The sequence below is a fragment of the Acipenser ruthenus genome, chromosome 27 (assembly GCF_902713425.1).
Source record: "Acipenser ruthenus chromosome 27, fAciRut3.2 maternal haplotype, whole genome shotgun sequence".
Lineage (NCBI taxonomy): Eukaryota > Metazoa > Chordata > Actinopteri > Acipenseriformes > Acipenseridae > Acipenser > Acipenser ruthenus.
This window is the reverse complement of record NC_081215.1, coordinates 1,429,879-1,447,828: the sequence shown is the minus strand read 5'-3', so window position 1 is coordinate 1,447,828 and position 17,950 is coordinate 1,429,879. Positions and strand designations below refer to the sequence as shown.

The 17,950-nt window shown below is 41.2% G+C and overlaps 1 protein-coding gene across 9 annotated transcripts in view; it reads left to right on the top strand.

Annotated features, from left to right (window-relative positions):
* Window positions 1-15,171, top strand: part of LOC117425631 (1-phosphatidylinositol 4,5-bisphosphate phosphodiesterase eta-2) — a 119,941-nt gene extending 104,770 nt beyond the window's left edge. For 4 of the 9 annotated variants that reach the window (XM_034904428.2, XM_059001779.1, XM_059001778.1 and 1 more), the window contains 8 exons: window positions 269-376; window positions 1,126-1,250; window positions 1,587-1,671; window positions 2,091-2,237; window positions 2,577-2,656; window positions 5,067-5,126; window positions 7,644-7,992; window positions 11,506-15,171. In XM_034904428.2, coding sequence (XP_034760319.2) covers window positions 269-376; window positions 1,126-1,250; window positions 1,587-1,671; window positions 2,091-2,237; window positions 2,577-2,656; window positions 5,067-5,126; window positions 7,644-7,992; window positions 11,506-13,157 — 2,606 coding nt within the window. In that variant the 3' untranslated portion in view covers window positions 13,158-15,171. Of the gene's footprint in view, window positions 1-268; window positions 377-1,125; window positions 1,251-1,586; window positions 1,672-2,090; window positions 2,238-2,576; window positions 2,657-5,066; window positions 5,127-7,643; window positions 8,689-9,272; window positions 9,289-10,448; window positions 10,479-11,505 lie in introns of all 9 variants that reach the window. The other 5 variants (XM_059001783.1, XM_059001777.1, XM_059001780.1 and 2 more) reach the window with 4 other exon arrangements.
* The last annotated feature ends 2,779 nt before the right edge of the window (window positions 15,172-17,950 follow it).

The following is a 17,950-nucleotide window of genomic DNA, read 5'->3' as shown; positions in this document are numbered from 1 at the left end:
TGATGATCTGAAGTTCTAATACTGTTTATAAGATTAACTGTGATGTACAAACACTAGCTTTGAACAAGTCTCTTCTGCAAGTGTCATTGGTTATATTTGCATACTGGAAGAATTCTCCGATTTTTATGTAATCATGTTGTTACTTAAACACAAATGTATTTTTCAGACATACCCTATGGGTGCTCAACAATACATGTCTTTTATACCAGAGGAATAATTCAAGCATGTTAGCAGCTCCAATTACTTTGTATGTTCTTTGCCCAAACAGTTGCATTGAACTACCAGTCAGAGGGAAGAGTGCTGCAGCTGAACCGGGCCAAGTTTTATACCAATGGGAACTGTGGATACGTCCTCAAACCCAAATGCATGTGTGAAGGTAAGGGAGATCAGACCTGAAGTACCTACAGCGTGGCTGGCTTTGATATCTTCATTGGGTAACCAGCTGCAAGACTGGGGAACTGCATGCTGTCAGACATACGGTACACGATGCAGCCAGAAGGGTTTACCTTGGTTTTAAAGAGTAGGAACATGAAAGTACTGCTTCAGCAGAACTCAAGCAGAGTACCAGCTGTGAAAGGCACGCAGGACCCTGGCCAGAAGGAGCTGTACATGTATCCTGAACGCTAGGGGTAGGCTGATATTCGTACTTGGAATTGCCTTTAAGAAGAATTTATCGGCTGGTATTAAATAGCCATTGTTTTGATTTAAAAAGAAGAAAACATGTCCTTCCCTCACTTTTACAATTGGCTGCCAATCAACGGCAATTAAGTTCCGCACTGAGTGTTTTTTAAAAGCCGATGTGGTTGTGAATTTTGCTCTTTTCCGGGGGGCACTGACTTTTTTTTAATGCCCCGGATTGAAAAGGTGAGGGAAGGACGACGTTTCATGTTTTGGAATCAACGCATTAATAAAAGGATGCATGTACTGTACAGTAATACCTGCTGATAAATACTTCTTACGAGTGTGAGTATCAGCACACCCCTACACTGACGATGCTCTGAGCAGCTCCAACCTGCAGAGGCTTGTGAATAATATCCAAATTGATTTTATCCTGGATAGTGTAATTGTGTGTGTTTGTGATGCTGCGTATGTTTGTCTGCTTCAATGGCTCTTGTCTCTCCCTAGGTGCTTTCAACCCAGTACTAGAGGACCCCCTGCCAGGGCAGTTGAAGAAGCAGCTGGTCCTGAGGATCATTAGTGGACAGCAGCTACCCAAACCAAAAGACTCCATGCTGGGTGATAGGGGGGAGGTAACGGCATCTTCTTTTTCTTTTTTTTTAACACCACTTTTTAAATGTGATTTCATACAGAAGGAATCTCCCGAACTTCAGTACCGTTAATATTGCTAATAGGAATGGTTTTGATACTTTGTCACGTGCATAGAAGTCAAGATACTGTAATTCAAGAGATGATGAATGTACACTGATGGCCTCTACTGACATGGGAGCAGATTGCACTGAAATAAACCTGAACCTGAATAATGGACTGTACTCAAGTCTATTATTTAATGACTTGATTACCATGCCGCAGACTCAATAAAAACGCTATTACCATTGCTGATCTTCCCTTTCATGCCTCTGTTGCAGATTATTGATCCTTTCGTTGAGGTGGAAATAATAGGATTACCAGCCGATTGCTGCAAGGAGCAGACCAGAGTAGTTGATGACAATGGTGAGTGCTACGGTAGCTTTGTTGCTTAGCAACACAGGTACCGAAGGCCTTATTGAGAAGGTTTCTTCCACTGAACACAATACTGTATTGAGAACTAATGGATATTGTTGCTATTCATGGCACTGCCTACAAACCAAAACATATGCCAAGAATTGAATGTTAATGCTTCTGATAAAGGCTGTTGTACAAAATAAAGTAATTGGAGTTGGAAATATGAGTCAATGCCAAGAGAGGAACTGAAGAGCCAATCCAAATACACACACACACAAAGATAAAGTTGCATACTGCGATATACTTAAATATTCAGGTTTCTGTATACATGTACATTGTCCTTCCTAATTGCACCCTGTTGAAACATTGCATGCACTAACAGTTCCGGCCGTGTGTTGAACTGATTTGGATGCCTCTGTTTTTGACAGGCTTCAACCCCATGTGGGAGGAGACTCTAGTCTTCACTTTGCACATGCCTGAGATCGCACTGATCCGCTTCCTCGTGTGGGACCACGACCCTATTGGCCGGGATTTTATAGGACAGCGAACGATAGCCTTCACCAGCATGATGTCAGGTAGGGCCGCCTCTTTTTAGTACCATTTCTTTCTTTGCAAAAATCATAACACAAGCTGCATTTATGTCATTTGATGCATTGCATGTAACTTTGCGGTTGACAAAATTAGATCAAGTTATCACAATATAGGTAAAGAGAATATTTAATTAACAGGTAGATGCCAGTTAAGAGGCACACCTAGTGTGTGTGCATACCCAAAGTTGTGTGGCAGATCTTAATACCACCCCACCATTAGATCTCCATTATGTTCCTTGTACGCTCTTGTGTTTAACATGGGCTGAAACGCATTACTGCTCGGTTGCTGGTAAACATTGAACAATGTGCTGTTTGTGTGTTCAGGTTATCGGCACGTGTATTTGGAAGGTATGGAGGAGGCTTCCATCTTCGTTCATATAGCTGTGAATGACATCACTGGTAAGGTAGGTACACGCTAAGGAGTGAGGTGTACGCATCATCAGAACTGCTGTGCAATGTGCTGCTCTTGGACTGTACATGTCTATACAACTGAAATTAAAACCTGGAAAGAGTTGAAGCAGAAACGTAGTGAAATCAGGAGCAGTTAACACTCTGCTACAATTCTGGTTATGATTTCAATGTGCTGGTGACCTATGGCCTAATATGAGCACAGCATGCTGGGTATTTCTTGGTACTAGTACTGAAAGAATATGCCTCGGTTTGAGTTCCCTAAAAGTCCAGAACAGTTTTGTGAACAACATAATATATTTTATTGAATTCATTTCCTCCAGGGAGCATGTGTTTAGTAAGATGTCTTGCAGTTTTGGAGATAAATGTGACCTAATTACTTCATTAAGTTCAATGCCATCAAATGTAATTAAAACTGGCATGTCAGCCGGTCGAGACTGTGTGCCATGTGGCGTGCATTCTCTGTTTAACAGTTACGATTCATTATTAAAATTATTAAAATTATTAAAAATGTTGATTATTAAAATGTTATGGTATTGAAATTTGCACAGGACACAGCAAGCTTGGGGTCCAATGTAAAGGTTTGTAATCAGTGTTTTATTGAATGCAAAGGATATCTGCAGAAGCTGTTGATATCCATGCATAGAGGATAATGTGTCTCAATGAGTTACTGTAGTGATACAGGGTAGTAGTCCGAAAGAGTTAACTCATGAGCTATTTCAAAAGGTTAGAACATTATCTGCATTTTTTTTGGTCTATTTTTAGCATTCAAAATATTATTTTAATCTCATTTAAAGTTTTGTCAAGTGAGTTTTTCATTGCAGCTGTTTAAAATTGTTTCAAACACAATTTCAATTTTAGCAAACGGGCATCAGTACCATAAGAAAATGTTATTGAATGTGTTTTATTTTTATTTATTTTGCATATATTTTCTGTTTTTATGTTATCAAAGTTTGGCAATGACCATGCTTATGTTTTCTAATTCATACATTAACTAGGATTTGGGAGGGCAGCTGGTATTGTAATAAATAATGAACAGGGCCCAAAACAATTAAACAATCTATTTTCATGAAATAAGAGTTTTCTTAATTTGTTTCCTTAAAAAATACTGTAATGTGCAAGAACATCTGTTTGCAGTATGGCTTAATAATCAGCTAAGGGTACCCGTGTAATCTTAAACAGTGGTATTGCACTTGAAAACATATTTCCCTAAGCACAGTGTTTCATAACAAATGCAGATTATGCAGCAATATATAACAGGACCTAATTCCATTAAACCTGCAAATGAAAGGTGTGTGTGTGGGGGGGGGGTTGTGTGTTCTAAATGAGTTTGCAATTCAGAGCTCTAGCAAATACAGCTGGATCAACAATTATATTAAAAGGCTCCTGTTCATTTCAAAGCAGCATCTATATAAATACAAAAAAGTAATTTAATAACCCAATGCACTTCAGCAGTCTGTTGCTACAGTCCTGATTTTTGTAGTATGTATTTTCAAAAAAGCTTTGTCTGGGTGTCTCTTGGCATTCCTGTCACAGCAGGTATGTATTTTCTATAGACAGCAGTGGTGTAGTCGAGCCAGAACTTATATAATAGGGCAAGCTAGGTCACATGACTGGTTCCCTCACAGCTGTGTGATTCAGTCAGTAGTCCTCTTGATGCAATGAAGAGCATTAGGACATTATTCTATTACAAACTACTTCTTTAAGAAGGCTAAAAATGCATCGACTACGACTGTGGACACAAACGCAAATGAAGCCACTGATTTCAGGATACAAATACAATGTGAATTCGTATAATAATTCTTTAAGAACATCCCTATTTTAGTGGTGTTCTGGTCCTTTCAGATTTAGGACTACACCACTGGTCTTGTGTAAAAATATGTTGTCTTTTCTCTGTGTAATTTGTTGCAGTCTTCTCAATATTCTTACTCTACTGTGTAGTGTCATTCTTGGTTAGTGTGAACCACGGTGATAATGATTTGACACCTTTTGAAATGTATGAGCTGCAGAACCTCTAGATGTGTTTTTACTGGGCTCGGTTCTTAATTTATGGTACTGGTCTCATTGCATCCTCAGTGCCAGAGGGCCACATCTCGTGGAATTTGAATTGGAAATTGTTTCATCAGCTTACTCATTTTATAACTCTCTTTAAACCATGAACTTTGTGAGATGTGGCAGTCTGTTTACTGGGGTAGGGGTGACACTTTCCCTGAATGACCTGCTCCTCTGTGTCTCAGCAGCTCTATACTTGAACATGTTGTCTGTGTACTAGATCTCTCTCTCTCTCTCTCTCTCTCTCTCTCTCTCTCTCTCTCTCTCTCTCTCTCTCTCTCTCTCTCTCTCTCTCTCTCGTGCTGTCTCACTCTGATCTTCCTTCCCTCTGTCTCTTCTTTGTGATTTTTTCAGTGGACCCCTCTTTGTCCAAACGCTACTTTTAGAGGCAGGAAATTTTTAGGAGCCTTGAAGGTACCCCGCATGCCTCTCAGGACAGGTGTAGTGAGAACCAAAACTGCACCCTGCATGCCCACCACTACCCCCTCACAGAGACCAGCCGTGCCCTGATCCATTATCATACGAGACTGTCGGCTCATTCACAGCACATGGGCTGTGACACAACTCTGTCCTGCACACTCAACCTTTTACAAGTAGATCCAGGAGCAAAAGATGTACAAATCCCTCACTGGGAGCAGGAAAACACTGAAGTGTACGATATATAAGCATTGTAAAAGTCTGTCTCAAATAGGATTAAACAAGGTTTGTAGTAGTTCGATTATATTTAGAAGTTCAAAACATTACACGCATTTTCTCACAGTATATTCTTATCTGGGGGCTTCATTGAAAGCATGGATGCACGGAATGCTCTACCTGTCCTGCTTCCAGGCTGCTGCCCGTCCTGTATCTACTTCTAATTGGTATTTAAAGTGGCATTGGGTGATTTTGCTGGTCGAAATCCTTCCAGGCATGCGGACGTTGTAAAGAAAATGTAAGGGTTCATTTTGTCTACGATAAGAAATCGCACATGGGGGTGAGGGGGTGGGCTGGCTAAGCAACTTAAAAAAAATAAATAAAATAAAATAATCGCCCTTTGTCATTTTAATGTGGATTTTGAACTTGAATGTTGTATTTTTTTGAATCAGTCTCAGTGGTTCAAGAGTATAACCCCACCAGGTCTCCCCTCACATCCTCCATGTGATTTTTTTTTAGCATCTCTGGCCTTTCCTACCATAACGCCTCATGAGAAAGGCTCTTTTACTGGAATAACAAAAATGTTGGTAAACAGATAGGTCTGTGGATTCTGTTGAAGACATTTGCGAGCACTTTTCCCACGTAATGTTGTGCATTCCAATTTCTTAATAAAGGGAATGTTCAGTCAGGCTTAAACCAAGGAAATTGCCGAAACACAGGATCCAACAAATCTAGCTCACATTTTTGTTGAATTGCCAGTGGCCTGAAAAGTTTCTTGTTTACCTGTTTTGTTTGTCGAGTGTTGTCAAAGTGTGTGTTTTGAAATGTTCTTGGATCCATTACACTCTGTTTTGTTTATTTTCAGTTTTTCTAATATATGATCTAGTGGTCTAGGTTGCTTTTTGTTCTGAAATCCATTGTCATGTAGTTACAATATCTTTTTTTTATGAATGTGATGGTGTTTCATTTTATTTAATACATACAGCCTTGTTTTAAGAGTAAGCATACGGAATGCAGGGGGGGGGGAGAATGAATCTCCAGAGTGAATATTTCTCCTCCTAAGGGTTTGCATCCCCCTCAGAAAATGACACCAGCTTCTAATATCTGGCTAAAATCCTTGCAAAAGTAATAATAAATAAAGGAAAAACGCACACTGGCGAAATAGAAACTGTTGCCACTTTCCAAGAGTTTATTTAAAGTTAACTTTGCGCCAAGCCCTGATTCCAAAGGAAATGGCACTATCTTAATTAGAAAGAAAAGCCGCAATGTTGTGTTTTAATATTAGAGAATGTTAAACTGCCTAGCTGCTTTTCAATGTGTGTGGAACCAGTATTAAAATATTGACACGTCGCATGCTGCAATGTACTTCTCCCTGTCTACAGTACATCAGCACAATGGCTTATATAATAGCAATTTAATAGAGCATACTGTTCCACCACCAAGCTCTGCAAATAGTATCCCAGGAAAAGAAGAAAGTAAGTCACAGACTCTTTCAATTAAAACAAATAGTGTTGTTTAATACAATTCATGTGACTTGAGCTTTAGCCAGCTCACTGACTTTAAAAGGAAATAGCATCAGTTTAGTCCAAGTTGGCAGTGTATCAATACCTTAGTTCTGAACCCCTGGCTTTCTCAACTTGGAACAATAGTAAGGAAGTTCGCAGCCCACTGTTGGTTACACACAGAGGCCATGATCAGGTTACCACAGAGTTAGCTTAGCTGAAGAGGAATGTGGTTCCAGTGCAGGGTGTTTTTATTCTGCAGGCGTTTCCTTGCTCTGGAGCTAAAGCTTAGCTAACCTGTCCCAGTATCATTCGTTTTGACATCGGTTTTTATTGTGTTGTCTAGAGCTTATGGTATCCTATAATTTACTTAATAACTTGCGCTTGTGTTTGTAAATAAAAATGAATGGAAACAAACAAAAAAAAAGTTTCTATTCCAGTCAATGCAAATTGACTAAAACAATAGAAAGTGTTGCCATCATTTAGACTGTTCATGTCGGTGTAACCTCCACTCCCCGTCAATCGGCCGATTTGATACATGCATGGTTTCATAAATGTTTTCGTACTCAAAATCCCCATTCTGTTTTAAATGTTTAATGGAAACACTATTAGTCAAAAAAAGTTGCGTGGGGTATTGAGTCTGGGTGGTGCATTATGGTGCTGAAATACATTATCCAACCTTTTTTTTGACCAGTAATGTTCAAACTGTAGTTGCAATATATATATATATATATATATATATATAATTTTATTTGTTTTACAAATTGTATAGTAATGGCTCTTTTTTCCCTCCTAGGTCCGACAAGCTATCGGCATAAAAGGGCTGTTTCACAGAAACCCAAAACAGGCTTCTCTCGACAGCCATGCTGCTGCGCAGCTCAGTCGTAAGCACATGTTTGGGGCCCACCTGTTGCGCAGGACAGCCAGCGCCCCAGCCAAGAGCCAGAAAAAAATCAAGAAGGGCTTTCCGGAGATCTCCATCGACGCCAAAGACTACAGCTCTGAGGGTGCCAGTGAGGACAGGGAATCTGAGGACCCCTCTCAGCCTCGCTTCAACCGCGAGTCGGACAACGCCACACCAGAGCCAACGCCAACGCCAGCCCAGGACAGTGCCAACGGGGAACTGCATCCGGAGGACCTGAAAGGTAAGGCAGCCTCTCAGGGTGGGAGGGGAAACGGTTCATCCCGGTACAGGGTGGCCCTCAGCGAGCCGCTGAGGCGGGCCAACAGGGTCCGTATCCAGGACCCCCTGGACGAGAAACAAGGCGTCTACGCCCGGGTGGCCATCAACGGCTCTGGGAGGGTAGGCATGGCATCCAACTGCATCAAGTGCGTAATCGGCTCCAGAGAGAGTCCCGACCTGGAGCAGAAATTCGAATCCCGGCTCACTAGACGGGACAGGAGTGAGCCACCCCAGGTGGAACTGTCTCCCCCCGAGCAGAGGCCTGTATCCCTGCCGAGGAGGCCAGAGCCCAAACCCCTCACCAGGCAGACTCTGGAGGTCCACAGCAGCCACCGGAATGGCAGCGCCTCAGCCCGGAACTCACGGTCCTGCAGCGTCCCCCGGAAGAGGGCCACCACTCCCTCGGCTCATGGGCTCAGGTGGCAGTGCCCGTCGCAGCCCAATTACGGGAGCACCGTCAACCTGATGGCAGCGGCTCACGACGGCAACCTCTTGGACTCGGACTCCAGCAGCCTGGAGACCCTGGGCAGCCCCGAGCTGCCCGCCCGCTTCCCCAAGAGCAAGCGGCAGACGGTGGGCACGTTGCAGAGGGAGATGAACACCCTCTTTGTGCAAAAACTGGAAGAAATCCGAAGCAAATCCCCCATATTTTTCACTGGTAAGACCTGCCGTACGCCTTGGCATACCCAGCGATCCCTCAGAGCTACACCCCTGCCTCCCTGCCTACTGCTTCGATTTCGTATGTACATGGTGGTGTCAGGTGTCAAATTTTAGGGTCTTTCAGGGATTCGAGAGCATCTCAACGTCAGTCGCCTAACACTACCATGTAAGTACAATAGTAGAAGCCAACGTTGACCAGCTTTGAGTAGTCTGCTAGACAAGGTGGTGTGCTTTAAGGTGGCGTGCTACCCATCCCTTCCAATAGGAGTTAGATTTGTGTGCTGTAGAATAGCTAGATAGTGTTCCTAGCTCTCTTAGTGTACAATATGCTCCCATTGTTCATGTGTTGTACAGCAAGGCAATATCTTAAATAAAAGTGCTCCACAGATAAAAAGTGAATACACAATTTTTTAGTCCAATACAACAATGAGCAATGGGTTCAGAAAACAATAAATAATCTCAGATTTAATAAATCGCACACCATTGCGTACAGTGGTCAGCTTTATCAGGTCTGAGTTGTTTGCTGTTTTATTTATTTTTGTTCACAAATATCATGTCGCTTTATCCTTAATATCAAATTAGATGGACACAGATGTAGGTAAGTGACTGTCCTAATGCTAGAGGAGTATTTCTTTCTAGGGTTTTGGGGTATTCGCTATAATGAACACATTGAATTTCTAATACACTGTACGTGCATCATTACTCTTCTATACTTTTTGTTTTTTAAAGCCAGTAGATGCAATGTACTGCTTGTTTGACTTTGCTCAAGAAAATCCCCAATACAGTGCCCTGCTCCAGTCAACTATTCACTGAATCACATAGAACCCAGTAATGTTTGGCTGGAAGGAGGTTTCCTAACCATCGTTATGCACTGTTTTATTCTGCCCAGTGTTATTCCAACACTAACCTCCGGCACTGGGTGCTTTTCAGAACATCTGAAACAACACATAGTGTTTTGTTCTGTTTTGTTCTGTTTTCTGTCCTAACCACACAATGCTGCGTAAACCAGTACAATCCACCCAGATATAAAAGCAACTTGCCAAACAGCTGTATACAGCTTTAGCAAGGGGTGCTATGAACTCTTATTGCTCTGGCACAGGGGACACGCAGTGAAGGCTGCATGAGCATTAATAATGTCCGAAAGAGTACAATTTCTATCATTGGAATGCAAGCAGATTTCTATAATGCACTCTGTGCAAGTTTTCTTGGCTACAGTAAGCACCCTGGGGACCAGCAGCGGCATGTGGTTTTACTCTCTCCTCCAGTCTCCACCGACGGTCCAACTACTCCAAATCCCCATTAAAAAAGGATTCCCTGATGCTGTTACCATGCGAGAGTCCGCTGTGGATGGGCTATGGCTTGTCAAGAGGACCCCAGGTCATGTGGATTTCTGATCACGTTCGGAATGTCTGGGCAGCATAACCGTCATGGCTTATTCTTTGTTTCTTTCTTTTTGAGGAATTCTGAACATTTTTAGTAAAAAAAAAAAAAACAAACCAAACAAAAAATACCTCTGCTTGAAGTTCACACCTACCTTAGAAATGTGTATTTCCATAATCTAGGGGACCCCCTAATGGTAACAAGGTGTTTGTATGTCTGTGCTGGGGGGGGGGGGGGAAACAAAAAAGAAGATACTGACAGACAACGGGTTCCTTTCAGTCTCTCCTGTGTATTTTCCTCTTTTGCTATCCTGGTGTTCTAAAGTATCTCCCTTTGTTCTGTCCTTTCCACACGCCCTCTCTCTCTCACTGTCTGTAGTGCAGAATTGAAGGGATGACCAAGAAAAAGGTAAAGTGCATTTTTTGAATGTGTGCCCCGTTTTCTCGCTTGCTTTCATTTTCTACTCTTTTTTTGTGTCTGTTTTTTTTTTTTTTTAATCCAAAAGCAGGGGCCCTGTGCTCCTAAAGCAGAAACTGTAGTGCAGGGATAAACTGGTAAGATTATCCCTGCACTACAAGGAAAGTAAGGAATATTTTTTCTTTAAATACAAATTTAATGCACAAACAGTGTAAGATGATTTCAGAAATATACCCTTAATATACCATGTATGAGAAAAAGGTTAAGTATTCGTCAAAATTTCAGTACTCTGACAATAAGAGACACCGTACTTACGACGGATTGACTAAAAGTTAACAAGTTAGGTGTACGTTTGTAGCCCCCGGATGCAGTGGGGGGTGGGTAAAGGTATTTGTGTACATCTTATTTGAATACAGCAATTCTTAATGTTGCATTTTGGTCTGGTATTTAAAATAAGCTAAACTGCGTCTTTAAGGCATGCTGTGCATGTATTGTGGTCATTTTACCAGTGGTGGATTTTATAGCATCAATGCTGTCAAGTCTTGTGTTGGCTGTGTACTAGAGGTGAAGTTAACGACATGTCTGCAGTTTTTGATGTCTACATTTTATTAGAATATGCTAAGAATCGCACGGTTCCATATTGATGTTCATATTTTATGTTTTACTTAGATATCTAGGGAAAGAGAGAAGAAAAAAAACCTTAATGTATTTTCTAGCTGAGCTAATCAAGTCTGCAATATGCAGCTCTTCTTTGCATCAGTTGTAGTTATGATGTCAGTTAAATGATTTCTCTAGAAGCTGTTACTTTCATTTGAAAAACTTTACCATAAAAGCTTCATCATTGCTCTTCCTTATTGAGCATTGCTGCAATACAAAAGCTATGTAAACAGGTGGTGTACACATGTTGAAATATTAGTGGGGTATATGGGCATAGTGTCTCACATACACTAAAGCCCAAAAAACATGAGAAAACTGTTTATGTAACGCCATTTAATTCTGTGTTACCTCTTTTCTGCAGACAAAACAAATTCATTACAAAGACCAGTCTCTCCTTCGCACACCCTGGAAACCATTGCTGAAGAGACTTCCAATACTGAAGACAAAACTTCCATTTCTCCTCATCCCGTATCTCCATACTGTGCTGGAGAAGGGGCCCCTTTGCAGCTCGGTCTCGCCAAAACTGCTGCTTCTGCATGTTATTCAGCAACGGGACCTGCAAACTCATCTCTGTTGCTGCAGGGCAAAACCTCCTGCTTGGATAAAGACCAGGATGGTGCAAGAACAATGGGGGTAGTAGCCCCATGCAGGGATATCCATGAAGACCAGAAAGATTCAAAACTTAAAACTTCAACAAATGACATTAACAAGCATGCTTCATCGCCACATACTAAAGACACTGAACGGTCAGCACAGTTCAGTTCTGTGCAGTTGAACGGCCATGGTCTTAAATCTAATGCAACAAGCACAGCTAAATGTGCATCCGAGGCTGGATCCAACCAAAACTCAAATCAGATCCTGGGAGCGTCGAGTACTGTGTCCATGACCAACACCTCCCAAAGAGCGCAGGCTTTGAAAGTGTTGTTTGGCACGGAGAAACCTCAGGCATCCCTGGCTGGACCACGCATGTTGGTGCGCAGGTCGAAAAGCGAGGGGCATGTCAAAGCAGCGGCAACTGGCAGCAACCCGTCTCCAGTGCCAGAGGTCTACACCGACGTCACCATGAACGACAGGCTTTGGAGTAAATTAGATAGCAGCAGCCACAGGGACAGTGTGTCGTCTTCCTCCAGCATATCCTCCACTGACACTGTGATTGACCTGTCGTTGCCTAACTTGGCCCGGAAGAGCCTGTCAGACCTGAACAGCTCCCAGGAGGAGTCTTCTTTGGATGCCTTTTTGGGCAACAAAAGTATCCGTCCACGGTCTGCGACCTCTGGGTGTGAAATCCAAAGGGTTAGCAAAAGCAAGTCTAACCCTAACCTAAGGATTGAGGTGGAATCTGAAATCAAAGACGAGATCCAGCCAAGACCTTTAGTGAAGGCATCTCCAGACAACTGTCGAATGATGCAGAGGAGACACACGTGGAGCCGGCTCTATATGGAAAGTCTCAAGCAGTCGTCTCCAGCCAAGAAGTCTACAGCACCGGCCATCAAGGAAATGGACAGTCTCTCCAAATCCAAGAGCCTGGGGGATCTCACATCGGACGACATTGCGTCGAACTTTGAGGGCAAGTACAGGAGCATCAGCAGGAGCTTTGTCACCAGGTCCATGAGGGATCGACGGAAGCCTCCTCAGAAAACCCCGGACGACTTGACAGAGCAGCTGAAGAGGCTGACTGCGGTGGAGCCCTTAACCTCCAGCGACTTCACTCCTTCAAAACCTGCAGAGCTGGAGGAGGACTTCTATCTTCTGAGACGATCGTCTTCCAGGAGCCAGAGCAGGGTGCGCTACATTGCGAACAGGGCCAAGCAAGCGCAGGAGAGGCAGCGGCTCCAAGGTGTGTCTCAGAGGAATGGCAGTCCGATCGAGGAGCGAGGGAACCCCGAGGGGTCGTGCTGCGTCAACAAGAGCGTCTGCACTGACTCGGACCTCCTCGGCCAGCTCCCCCCCTCACCGCAGGGCCAGGATTTACCAAGCCCTGAGACCGAGGTGTTTTTTATGCTGAAGCTTTAGAGTCTTTGGGAGAATGCTCAACAAAGCTGTTGTTTCACAAGGTTCCAAAAAAACAGGCTAACCTGGTTTTATGCCATTCAGATTTTTAAACGTAATGGGTACATTTTTATTTGATATATATGTATTTAATTTTTTTTTAGCATTCAACCCATGTTTGACACGTATGTATACAAAACCTAGTATTTGACTTGTTAAATGAAACATTGGATATATCTGAATTACTTTTAATTGTGTTAATCCCCAACCTCGTCCATGCCTTTCCCAACATGTTTTGAAGACAATGTATATGAAAACATAGTATAGGATCGATAAGTTTAAAGATTAAGTAGAAAAGGCTTGTTATTTGGTTGAACTCTTTACAAAGCCTTTTAAACACATTTGGGGTAAAGGAAAATAAACGTTCCACTGAAATGAATGTGTGTCACTTGTGTAAACACTTTAAACACTCATAATGGACCTTGTTCATAAACTCTTGTTACATCACACTCCACCATACACTCCACCATAGAAACAACCTGGATTCTGTAGTGCTTAGTAATAATAATAATAATAATAATATTAATAATAATAATAATAATATATAACTTAAGTAAGCATGTTGAATTCTGTGTGTTTCCTTCTGTACAGGCCATTTAAAAGGCAATAAAAAAGGGAAATCAAGTAAATGCTTTTTGTGTTGGGTTGCATTTAACCAGCTTGACTGTCCCAATAGAAATAGTGACGGTATGGCTGTTCTGGTCTTGGGGGTTGATGTTGATCAAGCCATACAGGCAGGATTGGCTACATCTGATCAATCCCATTGGTTAATGAAATGGCCCTCTTTGTACCTTGTGTTTTTAAGTAGTTGTGTCTAACACATGGACTCGTCTCTAACATGTGGATGACTAGGTTACCTCCCTGTTTACCAGACCTCATAACAAACAGACCTACCTGAAATATTCTTCTAGACTAACTTTTGAAGGCACAACTGTAGGAGTTGTAATAATAATAATAATAACAATGTAATTACCATTAGTTTTAGACCAGATCAATCCTTTACAACTAATGTGCCGTCACTTATGTCTTATTATTGTTGACTTTTTATATAATTAAAAAAAATGTAATAATACAATTTAAATAAGAGAACAAAAAAAAATCTAAGTAAATATGTATGTGTATATAAATGTATTGCACATTATTAACTTTATAAAATCTAATCCGGTCACCGTTATTCAAATAATAAGTGTCAGTTTGAATTTTGAATGACGCGGCCTCCCTTCAGAATGTGTTTACAACGCATGCAACCGCAGAGCAGCTAGACTGTACAGTATCGGATTAACAGCATGTGTTTTTGTATTGGGATGACTGTCCTCTTTAAACCAGTGGGTTCTATTAGAAAAGTTACGACCTAAATGTTTTCATATTGCATTGTAAATTATCCTAGATGTGCCACCATCCCAGACTAAGTATAACTGGAAAACATGCATGGTACTAATCTGTCTCAAGTTTAAGTGTAATTTCCAGGTTTTTTTTTTATATAACTTGGCTGAAAACACAAAAGCAATGACTTGTTTCAGTCCTACATGCCATCCAGCTGTCTCTGATATTGTAGTAGACGTTTTGTCATTTTTAGATTGGTATTTTTATGAGAACAAGATGCTGCGAAGAGCACCTATCTTAATTTTTACTGTCCGCACTGCCATGCCAGTTTTCAGTATGATGTTTTAGAAAATGTAAATTTAGGTACTGTAATTAGAAATCATAAATATATATATATAAATACTGTTTTTTTGTTTCCTTTTTTTTTTTTTTTTTTTTTTTTAGGTCCATTTGTCATTTTGTATCATCTTCATGTTAAAATATTTTATATGTAAATTTACTTCATAAAAAAAACTGTATTTGTATAAAAAGAAAGAAAAAAGTTATTACAGTACAAACAGGACTTGCAAAAAAAAGTTTTTTTCTGTGCATCAGAACTTTTGATCACTTTATGTAAATCGACACTAATTAAATAAAAGTATTTAATCTTTACAAACGTTTCAGAGTTTCATCTGTCTCTCTTGCAGAATTAACGTAGAGTTTTCTGAAGTTTTTGGTAACCTAGCTGTGGCACACGCTCAACTGTGTAAGCAGCAGTTTTGCAACAGGTCACAAAGAGCAAATAACTTTGATGTTCCAAACTTGTTATGCAATATCTGCTCGATGGATCACACACACACACACACACATTAATCCTGGAAACACAAAGACCTGAACACTTATTTAGTAGTTTGAGCCTGTGCTACAGTCATATCTCCTCACAAAACATAACTAATTCACTGTAATGCCCTGATACCAATATAACTCCAATAGCTTTGAATGTCTCTTTAACAGCACATGACTACCACTTGCGGTAGAATAGACACACAAACCTAATCCTAACCATGAAGCACAACTTTAACCCAAACTTTCAACTCAAGCCATGCAATTGAATTGCAAAACTGATATTCTGTGCCCCCCGAGCGGTATGATCAAAATAATATTCTCAATACAGCAGATGGTGTTAGAAGTGTGTTTGAATCTCTGTGATAGACACTGTATAGCGTGCCTCATGAATCCATCCTTATCTGTCCCTGTCTAGCCAACAGACTTGTGACCTGATTCAAATTCAAAATCTCCAGATTCCAGGAAACAGGTTTATTTGCCGAACACGTTGTCAGCTTCAGTTCAATTCCTTGCCTCACAAACATCTTCATGTATAAATGTCAGAGCAAAAGGGTGTTGATTTTCCTACGCGGTGTCGCTGGAGGGGGTATTCAGCACAGGATGAGGCTTCGTTCTACTTCATTAAACAATATTCATAACAGGCATCAGTTCATTCATTCATTAGTAATTTAACAGACACTTTTATCCAAAGTGACTTACAGGGTCACTACAATAGGACGTTGGTTTTAAGTCTCATCCGAAGGACAGAGCACAAGGAGGTTAAGCGATTTGCTCAGGGTCACACACTGAGTTGGTGGCTGAGCTGGGATTTGAACCTGGAACCTCCTGGTATCAAGCCCTTTGCTTTAACCACTGGACCAACAAGCCTCTAGTAATGCATTGAATTTTTTAACCTCTAATAAAGAAGGGGCATCTTTAATGCCATAAACATCGCCAAAGTAAAAGGGGAGTCTAAATTGTATACCTCGCAATTTCTGGAGTCCTTGAGGTTTTAAAGTAGACGTTTATTATGCTCTATAGATTACCCTACACTAAAGAAGGGGTGTGCATTTCAACACATTTGTTTGTTTGATGAGTTGGCACAAGAAGAGTTCTCTAACAAACAGATACCCATATTTAGGAATTTATTTATTTTTTTTATTCATGTAAACCAAATGTGTGACGGGATTAGGGTGAAAAAATGCTTTTAAAATGACCCTGAAAATGATTGATCTTGATTTCAGTGACACAGCTCACAAAAGAAAATGTAGGCCTCAGGCTGCGGTTTCCACGGCAACAGCCTCAAGTGTGATCTTTGCTTTCAGATCTCTGCATGACAGTGCAAACTTTCCTGGTCTTTAAGCAGGCCTCTGAGTGACAAAAACTTTACCCTGTTGTCACCTCCACAAAGGACGTCTTCATTAGAATTCCGGGAGCACCCTGGCTAACTTCAAATCCTTATTTATAAAGACGGTTGCATTGTAGCGCCTCTCTCAAACTGCAACTTGAAGTCTATTGAGTTCAGTTAAATGAAGGAATGTTGTTGTCACTTGAGTTGAAAACCCCCTAGTGGCTTTGGCACCAGTCTTTTTGGATCAACTGGAAACGAAAAATAAATACAAAAAAGTTAATCTAAACTTTTATGAAATAAATAAATAAATAAATAGAAAATTCTCTAATCAGTTCCATTATAAAAACAGCCCTCCAGAGGCCTAATATAAACAGACCCCCAGATAAACTGAAAATGACTCTCAGCACTTGGTTTAGGGTTTCATTGTCTCTATCTAAGCTGGACCTGGTTTGCAGAAGAAACAAATACTTTTATTCGCCTTTGGTGGCTGTTTCTTTACCTGGTTGTTACAAACACAATATTAATACTAATGGTGTTATTGAATAATAAAATAATTGAACAAGGTTCAGTCTAGCTTAAGGTTATGCCTGTGCTGTTCTCACATGGATTAGACGCATGTTGCGAAATAAAAAAACAAACACTGCAGGAAGCTTTGGTGAACCTTGAGATTGACCTTGTCTCTACTGGAATAGTACATAACTTTTATACTGCGTTTCTAGAAAAAGTTGAGCTACAGCCTCGTTGTGAAGCATTTTTATTTATGTAGTCAAAGTGAAGAACTTTGCTGTTTTAGTCACTTTCACGCAAAAGTCAGTGCACTTGCTCTGAGTTAAACAGGGTTTCCATCCAGCGCCTGGTGACAAAACAGTCGCCATGCCCTACATGGGGCTGCGGGCCCGCTGTGTGTGTCACTAGATCTGCGTTGTCCTCCGGCACCATAGGTCTGGTGGCTTCACTGTGAGCTTGCAGTGCAGAAAAAAAGAGGGCGGCTTGACAGTGTTCGTTTCGGGGGACGCGGGTACTTCACCTCTCCCGAGTTAGCACGGGGGTTGGTGAGATAGGGTCTTAAAATACAATTGGGCATTTCCAAATTGGGAGAAAAACGGGGGTAAAATAAGTGGCGATAATTTTTGTTTTTTTTACTGCAACAAACTGTTTTCCAGGCAAGTTCTATTAAAGTGACTGCTATCAAAGCATGAGACGTTTAAGCATCTGGCACTGCAAGAGCACATGGTTGTGCATGACATTTGTGCTTTTCTCCATTTGCACATACGGTTCC